This window comes from Naegleria fowleri (genome assembly GCF_008403515.1).
Source record: "Naegleria fowleri strain ATCC 30894 chromosome Unknown tig27, whole genome shotgun sequence".
NCBI classification, from domain to species: Eukaryota; Heterolobosea; class Eutetramitea; order Acrasida; family Naegleriidae; genus Naegleria; species Naegleria fowleri.
The window spans coordinates 316005-331186 of record NW_025407959.1 but is presented as its reverse complement, the minus strand read 5'-3'; the positions used below and the strand labels follow the sequence as shown (position 1 = coordinate 331186).

General features: G+C 36.1%; 7 protein-coding genes across 7 annotated transcripts; 2 read left to right on the top strand and 5 right to left on the bottom strand.

Annotated features, from left to right (window-relative positions):
- Positions 1–440: 440 nt before the first annotated feature.
- Positions 441–2480, bottom strand: FDP41_001638 (uncharacterized protein; the record flags this gene model as incomplete). Its single annotated transcript, XM_044704744.1, has 1 exon — positions 441–2480. The coding sequence occupies one exon, from the start codon at positions 2478–2480 to the stop codon at positions 441–443; it is 2040 nt and encodes a 679-aa protein (XP_044564008.1).
- Positions 2481–2676: 196 nt separating this feature from the next.
- Positions 2677–3450, top strand: FDP41_001637 (uncharacterized protein; the record flags this gene model as incomplete). Its single annotated transcript, XM_044704743.1, has 1 exon — positions 2677–3450. The coding sequence occupies one exon, from the start codon at positions 2677–2679 to the stop codon at positions 3448–3450; it is 774 nt and encodes a 257-aa protein (XP_044564007.1).
- A 70-nt stretch (positions 3451–3520) lies between these two features.
- Positions 3521–3973, bottom strand: FDP41_001636 (uncharacterized protein; the record flags this gene model as incomplete). Its single annotated transcript, XM_044704742.1, has 1 exon — positions 3521–3973. One exon carries the CDS (start codon positions 3971–3973, stop codon positions 3521–3523), a length of 453 nt encoding a protein of 150 aa, XP_044564006.1.
- Positions 3974–4285: 312 nt separating this feature from the next.
- FDP41_001635 (uncharacterized protein) lies at positions 4286–5416 on the bottom strand (the record flags this gene model as incomplete). The annotated part of the gene is made up of 3 exons (XM_044704741.1): positions 4286–4499; positions 4564–4924; positions 5065–5416. 3 exons carry the CDS (start codon positions 5414–5416, stop codon positions 4286–4288), a joined length of 927 nt encoding a protein of 308 aa, XP_044564005.1.
- Positions 5417–5551: 135 nt separating this feature from the next.
- Positions 5552–7718, bottom strand: FDP41_001634 (uncharacterized protein; the record flags this gene model as incomplete). Its single annotated transcript, XM_044704740.1, has 2 exons — positions 5552–6246; positions 6326–7718. The coding sequence occupies 2 exons, from the start codon at positions 7716–7718 to the stop codon at positions 5552–5554; spliced, it is 2088 nt and encodes a 695-aa protein (XP_044564004.1).
- A 261-nt stretch (positions 7719–7979) lies between these two features.
- FDP41_001633 (uncharacterized protein) lies at positions 7980–10904 on the bottom strand (the record flags this gene model as incomplete). Its single annotated transcript, XM_044704739.1, has 1 exon — positions 7980–10904. One exon carries the CDS (start codon positions 10902–10904, stop codon positions 7980–7982), a length of 2925 nt encoding a protein of 974 aa, XP_044564003.1.
- A 2540-nt stretch (positions 10905–13444) lies between these two features.
- Positions 13445–15169, top strand: FDP41_001632 (uncharacterized protein; the record flags this gene model as incomplete). Its single annotated transcript, XM_044704738.1, has 5 exons — positions 13445–13507; positions 13591–13729; positions 13833–14005; positions 14070–14553; positions 14673–15169. The coding sequence occupies 5 exons, from the start codon at positions 13445–13447 to the stop codon at positions 15167–15169; spliced, it is 1356 nt and encodes a 451-aa protein (XP_044564002.1).
- Between the last annotated feature and the right edge of the window lie 13 nt (positions 15170–15182).

Genomic DNA, 15182 nt, shown 5'->3' with positions numbered 1-15182 from the left:
TGGAACATCCACAACAGCCATTGAGGAACTGGTTTTTTAAAAAGCAACGAAATCAATGTGGTTGAATATTGTTCACTCAGTATGCTGGTTATGCCCGTTGCGGAACTCTTTGTTTTCTTAGAATCAGAACTCGCAGAGGAGGACTTATCATCAAGCTTGGATTGAAAAGACTCCTTGCTCATAGACGCGTGATACAGCACAGGTGATGATGCTTCCTGCTGGGCATGTTCACTCATTTTTGGTTGCTGTTGGGACCCCTTTACGGTTGTTGGGAACCGGGATTTTTTGAAAAATCCGCCAAAAGCCTTGAGGCACTGAGTTGCCATTATCGACAATTTAAGGAACACAACCCCAAACAAAGGAAATCCAAATAAAGTAAAAACCCAACCCTTAAATAAAGTACATAGCAGGCTTCTATGTAGAAGAGAATGAACAAGCTATCATATCTCAAAATCCTCCTCCGAATGATCGTTATTCTGGATTTCATCGTTATCATTCCTTGAGTTGAGCGTTTCTGTTGAATTAAATTTCTTAGTTGAGTTAATGGGCAGTAGAGGTTTTGAGCTCCCAGGTTCACTCTTTCCGAATTGGAGGGGCCTCTTATGTATGGCTTGGTTTTTTATCGTCGCTTGGTTTGACACATTTTGAGACGACTCTATTTCATCCACTGAAAAAATTATTGAATCATCCTCAATTGGGTCTTGGTTAAAGGCGCGTATTAATCCTTTAGATTGAGCTTGCATTTCTTCTGTTGTGCTTTGAATAAAATTATCAAAAGATCTGATACGTGCTCTTATTTTTTCCAGTTCTTTTTCTTTCTTGTCGAGTACATTCTTAAATGTCTCGTTTTGTTGTGAATTTTTCTTCAAATTGACGATCTGTTGTCTCAACAGTTTGTTCTCATTTAAGAGAGTATCTTGTGCATTAATTTTTTCTTGCAACTTTTTTTCCAAGTCTGTCGTTTTAAATTTAAGTTTTTCGTAGTCTTTTCGTTGTGATTCATTCTTCTCAATTTGTTGCTTGCTCTTTTCAAGAGCTCGTTTGTGCTCCTCAATCTCTTCTTCTTTATCTTTGAGTGTGTTTTTGAGGCTTTCTATTTGCTTTTCTAACAAATATAAATGTTGTGAGGTTCGCTCTTTTTCTTCTCTCAAAGACTTCTCTAATGCCTCGACCTTCTTCGCAAATTCTTTTTCCTTTTCTTCTATTTGTTTAGAAACCTCAGTATTCAACTTTTCAATAATCTCTTGGTACAGCTCTGCACCAATGATATTTTCCAAATCTCCATCCTCTTGACTTTGAGTTGCTGTTGGATCAGTTTGGTCTGGTGTTCCATTGTTGTTTTCTGAAAAAAAGCTGGGAATATTGTTGTCAGCTTCCTCTGGTTGGAGGTTCATATCGTCACTTCCTAAACTCAGTTCATTGAGGTGTCCGTCATAGTCCTCAATTTCCTCTTCACCCATTTCAGAAATTGCATTATGCAGCTCCTCAGAATCTATATGTTCATCTTCGTTGAGATTCTGTTCTTCTTCTGTGTTTTCATCTTCTTCGCTGGTCTGAGATAGTTTTTCTTTCTTTACACAAGATTCATTTGCTTCGTCTTCTCGTTTCCGTTTCTTGTTATTGTTCTCCAAATAGTCCACAAACATTTGTTGATAATTTGCAAAATAAGATGGAAGATTGTGTTTTGCAAAAATAAATAATCTTCCATCCAACTCAATGATATCACCATAGTCAATTATCACTCTATCAACACAAATGACATTCTTTTCTGCTGTCTGAGAATTCTTGTAAAATTGGCCATTCACTAAAACCATGGCTTCTTTTTCTAGCAATAACACTGTACTATTACCGTCATGGGTTAACGTACAATGATCTTGTAAAATTGGCCATTTCTTGTTGACAGCTCTTTTGATTTGTACATTATTTGTTACTGGGTCTGCTCCAAATTTAATGGCTGTTAAAGCATCCTCTTTAGATCCCATTGGGTCTGTCCATAATGTCATGCTATCTGGTCTTACGCTCTGTTTGACATTTGAATAAACAATAATGTGACCAATGGGTTCAGCAGGAGAAATAATTAATTTGGCAATATCTCTTTGCTTCCTTTTTCTCAAAGCAGAATTTGGAGAATCCTTTTCTTCATCATCTGTTACATTGGAAGAAAAAGACACTCTTTTTGGTACAGGCTTTGTGCTTTCTGATTCATCAAGAAAATTATTGTTTTCGGATTTGATAGTATGTTCGTTTGAAATCCCTGAGTTTCTACCATTTACATTCGAAGAAGTCGTCGTTTGACGATCGTCATTATTGTGTACATCACCGCTCTTATTATTATTACTGTTATTTTTCAAAGATGGGTGTTCCTTGTTTTTGTCTTGATTGTCGCTACGACTTGAGGTAATTTCCCTTCGTGATGACCCGGTATGATGGTGCAACAAGTTGTTGGCTTCTCTAGAAAGGCTTGCTCGAGTCCGAACCATTTTTTTCAACATTCGAAAAGTTCCTCTTCCTGCTCGACCTCAAGGTTTTCCTGCCTGAACATAAACAAAATGCTCACAACACTGGGTTTAGTTACGGTGTGCTGATTCCATTTCTCAATTATGCAATACCTGTGGTCACACCTTCTTTCATTTTCTCGGTCTCGTGCTGTAGCAGATTTTTTCAGCGCTTCAAAAAATGTGCCAACACCATCATCATACCACTTCTTCCTTATCAAATTCGGGAATGATGCAACAAGCTCATTCGGGTGCTCCAAGTTTATTTTCTAACGTAATGATTCCTCCTAAAATTATTGTGATGGGTATGAATAATAATAACAACAATAACATGACTCATCATATGAATATGTATTTTTCATCACAATCATTTGAAACCTTTGTGAAATATGTCTTGTTTGAGAACTGGAATGTTGATACGGATTGGAAATTTGCTCTGTCTGTAATTGGAATTTTCTTAGTTGCATTGTTGAATCAATTGATTTTCTTTTTGCTACATATTCAAGTTCCGAAGAAGAGAAAGATACTCCATATTTGTGTCTCTTATATTGCGAAACCAATTGGGTTCTTTTTGGAAATGTCCATTGGTTATTTATTAATGTTAGTCTCAATGACCTACAATTTTGGTCTTTTTATGGCCATACTATTTGGAAATTTCGTTGGATACATTCTCTTTAACATGATTTACACACAAATGCTAGAAGGTTATTATCATCAAGGTGAAACTACAGAGCATGAGGAACATGCTTGTTGCAAAAAGAGAGAATATGAGAAGATCATTGACACGGAAGTGAAGAAATACAGTACTACTGGTGTTGTGAACTTCTTTGATGAAGAGGAAGTGAGAACTGAAAGCATGGCAATCAATAGAGGAAATAATAATGACAACAATGAAATTTTCCATCAGTACATTGAAGGAACGAGCTCTTCAGTCAGGAGCTACCACGATTATTAATAATAATCATAGGGGAATAATCAAGTTTGTGAAACATTTTCAATTTTCTATAAACCCTTTTCGGAAGTTATTATCGGTCTTGTGTATTCCTCTTATTTTGATGAGTTTCCTCAATAATATTGTTGGCAGTGATAGTACTGTTAAGATTGGTTTCTACATGATGATGAATTGTATTCAGTTTCAAATTGTCAAACAAAATTTTGTATCGGATCAGCCAAATTAAATTATTCATTTGTTTTGTGATGAATGGGCTCACTCTATCTTTCAGTGTGACGGTAAAGAGGTTGGCTACATAAGCAACGACTTGATATGTGAGAGAGGATCGTGTGGAAAGAAGAATTGAACTCGAAGGATGATTCCCCGCTGATGAATTAGTCATTAAATCACTTAACAACATGTTCGAAAAGTAAATTTCGGCATTAAACAAAGAATAATGAGCAGGAAAGGTTTCACGAACAGCACTGATGAAACTAAAATCTTTCCGAATTGGAAAGACGGCGTTGTTGTTACTAAAGGAAGCCATTTTTGTTTTTCAACTGTTCGAAAGCATCCTGGCTGTTCTGATGCTTTTGACGTTCCTCAGATCACAAGAATCGTTGTAATTACGTGGGTCTTTCTCCAAGTTATCCCAATAGTGTGAATTGGTAGAGCCTTGTGAGCAAATAAATGGTTGTTGCAGAAAAGGAGAAGAAAGACAAGAACAAAGTTCTATGAATGATGTGTATCAGGAATCAGATTCAGAATAAGAATTGATTAGTTTCCACCATATGAATATATCAAAACAATTTTATGCAAACTTGTAAAAGTTGTTAATTCCACTTGTTAGAAAAGTTGCTTATTCCACTGCCTTGGGGAAGAGTCGCTTCGTGTTGTCAAACATTTGCGACAAAACTTGAGGCAAAGAAACCTTTTTGATTTGTGCAATCATTTGAGCAGAAAGAGGAATGTTTGATGGATCATTTCGTGCACGTTTGATTGATAGATCAAACTCTTCCTTAGTTTGAAAATCTTGTTGTTCGGGAAGATTGGGAACGAGAGCTGGAGAATCTCTGTTAGAAACAACAACCATCATGACACGTGTCTTGAAAATACAATCTTTCTATTACCACTTACGTTTCTAATAAAAGTCGATCCATGGGTACAATCTCCACCAACTGTTGCATTTGTTTGGATCGAATGACATTTGCAGGAATACTGAAATAGTACCCAAAAGACAATCCCTCTTTGATCACCTTGGCACTGCCGTCAAAACAATGCATGAGTACATGAGTGGCTCCTTTTTCATGCAACAATTCAATGGTTGGCCTTCCAGCACTCCGAGAATGAACGTTTAAAGGTAAACCAGTTGCCTTACTCAAGTCAATGAAAACTTCAAGAGCTTTTCTTTGTAGTTGTTTTACTTGTTCGACACTTTGTAAATGAAGATTTCTTTCTTTAATGGCATTCAACACTCCAGGTGTGAAATCAAGTCCAACTTTTCGAAATTATTCCAAAAATGACAAGTAAAAGGTTAACAAAATATTTAAAGAAATAGATTAATAGATTCAATAAAATCAATTGATTGATCCATATTGAAAATATTATACACCAAGTTTCACAACAAATTCCACCCACCCTCTCCAATGCAACAAAGTTCATCCCGATGGTCCAATATTAAATCTCGAATTTTATAAATTTGTTCTTCATTGGAAACACAACACGGATGTAAACCAATACCTCCTCTCATAACATTGGGATATCTTTGACAGAGTTCCAACACTTGATGCGCTGTCTTGTCTTCTTCACTGACCACAATGATTCGTTGAATGTTTTGATTTTTTGCTTTTTCAATAATTTGATCCAATTCCGAATAATCCCGTGGTTGGGAATCATGAATGGAAGAAGAAGAAGGAAAGAACTTTTCATCGTACAAGTGTGTATGAACATCGATCATGAATACTGCATGACCATCCTCATTGATTGACATTTTTTTATAAATAGATGGAAATATTTCACACAAGGGTTGAGAATTGTTTCATAATAAATGGGCCGATATTAGAATTAACGGTCAGGGACATTTTGTTATATTGAAAAATCATTTTTATGATCTCAAAGGTGATTATTATCGCCTCCTTCCATAATTATTGTAATTTCTGTTACGACTTCCATTGGAACTATCAGACGAATTCGTAACGTCACGACCATAATTTGATCTGTCATTGTTGTAGTGTCTGTTCCTATTGTAATTGCCATCATTTCTGTTTTCATGGTAATTATTGTCATTTCTATAATTGTCATACTTTCTCTTATGATCTCCTCGCTCATCAAATCGCCTCCTATTGTTATTATTGTAATAATTATTGTTGCCATGTCTTTTATCATGTTGAGGATTGGGTAAATTCCACTCTTTTAAACACAATTCCTTGAGTTTAAATTGTAATTCCTTAATTTCAATATATCTATCCTCAACAGCCATCTTCAAGCGTTTCAAGTTGTACTCTTGATCTTTAGCAAAATTGTTATTGGAAAGCGTCAAATAATCTGCAAAGTCCTTGTCATTTTCCATGATGGAGCATGGTACTAATGATTTAATTGCCTTTTTTGAGGCAATTTTTGTGTTCACTTGCAACAAAAAGTCAATAATTGGTGGATTACGTTCTAAAAGTCCTTTACACACAACATATCGTTCCGAATTGGCTGGTCTCGAAGAGAATGGTTTGATGATTGAAATTTGTTCAAAATGTTGGTATAAAATGTACATGAGAGATGCTGAGAACCAAGTATTCAAGTCAAATAATTTACAAACAAAACTTCCACCTTATCGAATCAATTAATTATTAATTATTATCAAATCGGATACTAAACAGGGATTCGGTTTGAAGATATGACTACTTACCTTTTCGCAAACACATTAATGCGGTGAGATATTGGCACAGAACGAGTTGCTGAGTGAGATATTCCTGAGAGTTTTCCACACCATCCACACAAAAACCACCATCTCCAGTCACCAAAGCAACTCCTCTATTATTAGTTCCTCTATTAATGGCGTCACGTAATGCAAGCATATTTTCATTGATTGTAATGTCACCAGTTCCATCAGCACCATAGTTCAATTCAAAATTGTCATGTGGAGACTCTCTATTGAACTTCTCTAATTTCCAATCATCTTTGTCATTCTTTAGTGTGAAGCCCCATCCTTTTGCACCTGTGGTTTTGTATCTATAATATAAATATTCAGTAAATCCACCTGGACCAGCACATATATCAGCAAAATATAGCACATTATTCTCTTCGGGAAGACGAGGAAGATCTTTAGTAAGGTTTGTAATCATGTCAATATTTGCTAGCTTGACTGCAGCTCGGTTTTGGAAGATTGATTTTCCAATTTTCTCATAAGGGTTTGACCGAAAACGAGCATCAATGAAAAACCGTTCTGGTAGTCCATCAAATTCTGCCTTTGTTTTAAATATTGATTTCATAATTTCGGGATCTGTAAAGGTGTTTTGACCTTCATTGACAGTACCTGGCTCCATGCATGATGGATCTAAAGTTTTAGAAATTGGTTTAACAATGTGATAAATTGGATCAAAGTCTTCAGTATTCTCATCAATAGTTGATTCCGAAGATTCTTGTGACGCCTTCAAACCACCTGTTCCAACATATCGATGTCTATTCTCCTGTTTACATGCCAACCAAATGACATTTTCCTTATGCGAATATTCTCTGTCATCACTGGCATGTCTTTGTATAACAAAATTGGGAGGTAATTGATAATTACTATCCGCATGATCATTACCGTGTGCGGTTTCCGAGAAGTGATTCATGGAAGATTTCAAACCAAGTCCTCCTCTTCCGAGATTTACTTGTGGATCCAGAGCAGAGGCTGATCCTTGATTGCTCTTTCCTAAACCTTCTCCTTCCCATCCCATTCGTTTCATCATGGCCAATACTTTGTTTTTACCTCTTTCTGCCATCTCTGAAACATTGGAAGATGTTTCTGTGGTTGTTGAAGAGGCTTGTTCAATTTTACGAATTTTGGAATCCTTCTTCTCCAATGAAACATCATTACGATAATTATTTTCATCATCATCATCATTGATCTTTTCACGACGATCATTATTTTCTTCTTCTTCTAATGGTTGAGTAATCATATGATTATTCGGATCCACATCGAGGTGATTTTGAACCGAGTTGGTCATCATTCGTTTCCTTTCATTCATCGTCGCATATTTGTTTTCATCGTGGTCGTGATTGTGTGATTGTTGTTGTTGTTGTTGTGGTTCATCCATTTTTTTGTTGAGTTTTATTTTCATGAGAGTTGGAATTCACATTCCATTTCTTTTTTTAAAAACAAATGTTTATTAAAAGTCTACAATAGAGGAAAGTAATAGGTAGGAGAGGTAGGAGAGAGGTGAAAAATAGACACAATTAGTTATTGTTGTTTGAGTGATTGTTGTTCTTGTGGTTGTTGTTTCAATAGTTCTTATGAATCCAAAGATCCAACCAGAGATGCCATTAGAAATATCAACCTATAAAATTACATATTAAAATTACATAATGATACACTTGTTACTCTTATCAGAAGCGGTGGTAGTGGAAGAAGTATTGGCAGTACTCGTCGAAGAGGTGGTATGGAGTTGAGCATGATTGTCACTTGCAGTTTTACATTGAGAGTGATAATCATTAATGGCATCGATTAAGAGTTTTCGAAGTTCTTTCTTTTCATATTCTGAAAATTGTTCTTCATGCAAGGATTTCATAAAATCTTGTTTGCCGTATCTGCCTTTCCTTTGGAGATGATAATACAATGGAGGATAAGGTTGAGATGGACGAATCAATGAAACAGAATCGTCCTTGTCATACGTTGTGACACATAATTTAAAATCAGGTAGAAGGAGTTCTTTCTTGCTTGGAGTTGGTCTCTGAGATTGAACGTCAATTTTCACATCCTTTCGTTTGGAAGGACAAGTGTTCACATGGTTTTGATCCTTACTATTGACTTTCATGAAGGAAATCAATTCATTTCTTCCTTCACTAATAACACATTCAGGAAATTGAGTTTGCATGTCATCGGTAAAGTAAATGAGTCTCATTTGATTTTCCTTAAATGGATAATGAATATCTTCTTCATCCTCAGTAGTGGAAGTCGTAATATTCTGAGCCTTCGATTGCAATTCCTTAATTTCATCATCAAGAATGAAGGCACACAACTCATCCTCCACACTTTCGAGTGAGAACAGTGACTGTTCTTTTGTTTCAATCTCTCGAATCTTTTTCAATTTGTTAAATAAATCTCTTCTCTTATCCTTCTTGTGCCAATTGTGACAAAAGTGAATTTTCAAAACATTCTTTTCAGAGTAACTATAATCGACAAGCATTCCAACAACATCTCCAGAGTAGTATCGTTGGTTGTTAATTTCAAAACAGTGGTGACAACTTCCAGATGGCCAAATATAATTATCAAAATGAGTAGGATTGAAATCTTTTGGTATATTATTTGGATTGGATCCTTCAGGAGCAGTAAAATGAATATTAGGAACTAAACCAACACCCAAATTAATACCACCAATCTTTTCAACATAAAATTCAAAGTAATACAAATTATTTGGTGAAAAAGTTCTTGAAGTGGTTGCATTTCTCCATCGATAATCATTGGGTGACTTTTTGTTATCTGTTTCAATGCATCTCTGAATGCAAGTGTTGTACATGCAACTCTTTTTGGTCAATTCACTGACATCTGACAGTTCAAGATCTCTCTGATCTTCCATAGAAGATGGTTTAGTCACCATTTGGAAGATGGGTAACATGTATCGAGAGTCTTGATCAAATCTTGCAGGAATGCAATGTAAATAGTGATAACTGTATTGCCAACATGCCAATTCTTGATGATAACAAGTGCTATTGGTGCTAATGAAAAGAGAAGCATTGGCTCCAGAGGTTTGAACAGCTCCTGTTGAAACAACTTGCCATTCATTTCCAAGATCGTCAGGAATGTTCAATTCTGAAGAGTTGGAAATATTTAACATGGTTTGAAGCCAATCACCAAGTTTGACAATTTTTGACATGGTGGTTGGGGAATCTTCTCGTTCAAATGGTTCCTTTCCGTAAATACTGATCAATGTCTTTTTATCGATAGGTGGCTCTGAATTCTCTGTTTTTGGCAAGTTGAAATAGAACTCACAAATTAATTTCCAAAAGTGTACATTCTTAAACAAGGAATAGTACAAGTGACTATTCACAAAGCACAAGGAGAAGATTCCATACTTTTTTGAAGTGATGGATGGAAGATCCATCAACCCATGTGTAGCACTGCTGCCACTTGTCATTGATGCAGCAATTGGTTGGTGATGATGATCTACACCTGGATCCTCTTCATCCACCAACACCATTGGAAATCCATTGTTCAAATGAGCATTATTAATCAACAGAGAATTTCCACCATTGCTTGGATCCACCATGACCTCTGGTTCCTTTTTTAGATGATCAAATTGTTGTTGAGTGGATTCAATCAAATTCCGAACAAAACGTTGTCTCCATGAATTCGATGATGATGATGATGATGTGGAATACTTTTTCGATTCTGCATGAAGTTTTCTCATACATCTCTCTCTACAACTCCAATACTTTTCATATTCATGAGTGAGATCTTCGTGATGAGGAAGAAATGTGAGAATGTGAAAGAGCATTTCAAATGGCAAGTCACCTAATGTGTTGTTGTTACATCGAAGAGTTGTGGTGTGAGAATCATGACGACCCGACGATCGTTGTGTCAAATCATCATCATCGATCACCACTCGTACTTGTTCATCATGATGATCCACACAAGTGGTCACAAGTGGTGGTGATGGAAGAGGCTGAACTAAATCATTGACAGCATGGTCGTTATTTGTTGTTGTTGATTCTTCCATCTGAATGTTGATGTGATTGTAATAATAACTGCTCATCATGAGTCCCATATTGATGATCTTCTCATCCACAAGGGTTGTTGTATGTGAGTGGTTCAATGGACAAGATGGTGAAGAGGAATGTCGATGGAATGAAGGATCTTGTTCGGAGTGTGAGGATAATGACTTGAAGAAGGAAGAACGGATGGATGATTCTTCTTCTTTCGAAGGATTGAAAGTAAAGGAAGAGAAATTGGTGGTTGTTGAGAGGTTGTTGTTTTCTTTTGATGATTCTTTCTCTTCATCAAGATTCGCAGGGAATATGGTACTTTTCGAGGATCTTTCAGAGCTGTCACTCGTTGATGTCAACAAGAGAGAAGGAACCTCATTTGTAAAAACTTGGCTGTTTTGTGGGCTTGTTGTAAAGTGAGGTTCTCTTGATGAAGAAGAGAGAGGAGAGTTCATTGGTGTGGTTGAAGAACTAGAGAGGATGGCATCGCTTAGCATGAGTTGTTGTTGAATGGAAACGACAAGAGCGTTAGCGTCAATGTCAGTTGTCGTAGTTGATGTGTGGAGTGTGTCAACGTTCATAATGTCTCGAGTGATTAAAAATTGGTGGAGTCAATGATAGTGAGAGAGGATGATGTACAAATCACAACAATTCTTGCTGTTGTTGTCAGTTAAATTGTCTAAAAATGGAAATGATGCAACCAATTACAATGGAAATATAATTTACAGAGATGAGGGCAATAACAACAACGCTATTAGGAGAATATTTTTGAATCTCAATGCTTGTAATCAGGATGTGTGTAGGCAGGGAGTGGGATTGTACTCACTGATCTTGTTGTTGTTTTTTCTAAACGGATTTTCAATGTGCTCAATGATGCATCATCGTTCCGAACATTTGTTAGTTGTCAATGACCCATCAAATCGAGACAACATCATCATCTTGAACACTTGTTGGGAGTTTTTTGGATTTTTAAAGGTAATAGATAACATGATCCAAATGCTAGAAAGGGAAAATTATGGAATAAAAAAAGGAAGTATCGATATTTTCATATTTCAATGAAATTGGATGTGAAAGGAAGAAATGGCAAACCCCAAATTCATTACCGTGACCATTGAATCATCTTTAAAAGTTTTGGAGTTGGCTGCTCATCTTGATGGGAATGATTGGTTCCATGGGAACAGGTGTCATCATTTTGGTCTTTCATCTTTGGAGATTTAATTAACATCTTTCAACCTGTGAATGGAGTCATGCCTTCTACAGATCAAATGAAAAGTGCCATCTCGGATATTTCCCTCAAATTCAAAAAGCTTCACTTGTATGGTTTGTTGAAGGCATTGACACAAGGAATTAGTATGGGTTATGAAAAATATGATCATGTGGGGAACGAGAAGTCTTGCGTTTTGGAATGCGAAATTATTTTGAAGAGAGTATTAACAATGTTGAAGGACGTTTTAATATATGCATTTGTGGTAATTTGGTGGTGGAGGGAGTGATTGTCATTGGAGACTTGGTTAAGGTCTTCTCATCTTTGCGTAAGTGGATGTCATTAATCCTTTTTTCACAGGTTTTTCACACAACTCAACAACTTAAACGATGGCTCAAGCATTTATCATGGTGCCTGGCATTTCTAAAGCCATCCTCTCTCAAAGAACATTATTATTGATCATGAAGAGACAGCCAACAATTCCATTCAAAGGAGGAAAGAATTTGGGAGAAGATGTTGGCAAGATTGAATTTAAGAATGTTAAATTTTCTTATCCCTCTCATCACCATTCTCATTGGACATTCGAAAAGGTCAATCCATTGCTCTTGTTGGTCCTTCTGGTTCAGGAAAGTCGACCTTGGTTGGATTATTAGAAAGATTTTATGATCCTGATGAAGGAAGTATTTACAGGGATGGTGTTGATATTAAGGAAATTGATTGACCAAAATGGTTGCACAAAAATGGTAAGTCCATTAGCTTCAATGTGTGTTTTTCTGATCAATTCTATATAGTTGGCATTGTAACACAAGAACCAATCTTGTTTGCAACTACCATCCGTGAAAACATTACCTATGCTGTTGGAATTGAAAATGTCTCACAAGAACAAATCGAACAATCTGCCAACTGTCATAATTTCATCACGGACCTTCCTAATGGATACAATACCTTACTTGGAGAAAAAGGGGTTTCATTATCATGAGAGCAAAAGCAACGATTCGCCATTGCAAGAGCTCTCTTACAGAATCCCAAGATTTTACTTTTAGAAACTTTAGATGAAGCAACTTCAGCTTTGGATACTGAATCGGAAGCTCTTGTTCAATCAGCGTTGGAAGTCTTAATGAAAGGAAGAACCTCCATTTCCATCGCCCATCAATTATCAACCATTCAAAACTGCGACATGATTTATGTGTTAGTGAATGGAGAAATTAAGGAAGCAGGAATAGATGTGTCGAGTTAATATCTATTGAGGATGGAATTTATAGAAAATTGGCAGAGAAGCAAATGGTGATGTTTGGAGATGATATCCGCAAATTCAAAAGGAACTCGTCCGATCCAAATAATGATGATGATGATCAGAATGAACACTCCAATCAACAAGAAACTTCAACAAAAGTCTTTGCAATAAGGTAATAAAACGTTAAATCCAACATTTCTAACCTTTTTTAAGATGAACGATCGATTCAAGATGTGAATTCATTTTCTCATCATACATTTGACTGTGATATTTCCAGTCTTGAAAACCTTCGTGAGTTGAAGAGGTCTTTGACATAGATATTAAATTACTGCCTTCGGATTCACAAAAAGTTCAAACCGAATTCTTTAGTTCTTTGTCAATCACTTGCAAAGGTTGGAGAAAATGTTCAAGAACAAGCATACAGTGCGAACACAAATATTCCCTGCTGTCAGAGCATTGATGCGAAATGACAAGCGTTGACAGCATGGGTAGAAGAAGGACTTGTCTTTTTGGGTAAGCCACTCATCATGATGCTTTCACAACTGTAACCAACACGATCATCGATTTAACAAGAAAAAAAACAAGCTTTTCGTATAAATTGCATCCAACCATCATCACTCTGCACACATCAAGAAACCATTAACAACAAGTTAGTATTGTTGAAACGAACCTCACACTCGGAAATGACTTTACGACCACACAATACACGACTCTTCACAAAAGGTTCGAATTGTGATGCACAGCTCGTAAGTGTTTCTTGAAATATTTAAAATTGTAATGTAATGTGATATTTTGAAACTGTTCGTGATTTGTGATGACATTTGCTTAGGGATTGAATGATGATGTGAAACGAGTAACTGAATTTACAGAAGTGACTCAACTCTACGGTATGAGCGAAGAAGAGAGTCGAAAAACATTGGCTTTGATTGACAAGGTTGCAGTTGGACGATCGAGTTTGGTATTCTCAAGTAAGTGAATATTTTTAGAAAATCCTTGTTAACATTGTCATCATTCAATAACACCCATTAAAAAACAACGTTTGATGGAATCATCTCGATCATGTACTTGCAGCTACCAATAATAGAATTTTCGTCTGTGGTATGAATAGTTACAATCAAATTGGCTTGGAAAATGAAACTCCCAAATATTTGTTTCGACCCATTGAGGATTTGTTTAAAAAAGAATTGCAAACTGCCAAAAAGAAGGAATGGAAATTTGTAGAAGAAATGCTTGCAAAGGTAGAGGTAAGTGTTGAAAGTGAACAGGTGAATGAATCCAAAAATAATGATAATAACGGCCATGAGATAGGCAAGTGAAAAAACGAGATCCTTTATCCTCGACAAGTTCAATAAGAAATTCGACAAGATTCATTCCATTGACAAATTAGGATGTGGTTGGTTCCATACCGTCATTGTCCTTAATAATAATTTGGTGTTTGGAAGTGGTCACTCGTATTTCAATCAATTGTTTGGAAATGGCTTCTCTACATCGTTTCAATACCTGAATAATGAAAAATTCAATCCTTTGCAATTAACAGAGTCCATGTTACAGAATATTGAAAATGGCAACTTCAATGTGGATCCCTTTAACATTAACAAAGTGACTCATTTAGATTGTGGTACTTTCTCCACGTCAATTGTGATAAATAATTGCCAACTCTATTCTTGTGGTGAAGTGGTTGGACCAACAGTGACGGAGAACACTTATCTGATGGAAATTAGTAAGGAATTTAACGAAGAGTGCCAAATTAGGAACGTCTTTCATACAGATTCTGGTATTGCTATTTACACGAGTAAGTATATCACTCACTACTAGTTATTATATATATATATCATCTCCAAGCCAATTCTGAAATAATCGTCATTAAACGAGAAAATATACAAAGGATTTCAAATGTAATTCGGTGCATAGGTGGACATATGTGCAGTGATTTGTACTATTTTCAAGCTGAATCTCCACATATACTCAAAAAGTGGTCTCAAACAGATGAATCACTTAATTTTAACATTTCAAAATGTTCGCATCCCTTTAAATTATATTCTGCATATTACCATGTGTTCTTGGTTTCTGAGGATAAATACATCTACACAGATAACAGCTTCTCTAACTCAATAGATGAGGATTATGATGAGACAACCGATTCAATAACAATGAGTGGCCTTATTGTTCCATCCACAAAAATTTCTGATAAGGGAAATGGGTTACTAGCCAAATACTTGCTTCACGAGCAATACAAAGTTGCAGATATAGGCTCTGGAAGTGATGTGTCGTTCGTGTTAATAAGCTGGAACAGTAGTCGAGAACAGGAGGAAACCAAGTCTCGAATGCTAAAGCAAACGAAAAAGAGTGGTCAAAGAGCATTTTCTGACATTGTGCTGAAAGCTATCGACCACATGTATTATAATTGAGAAAAGCATGATC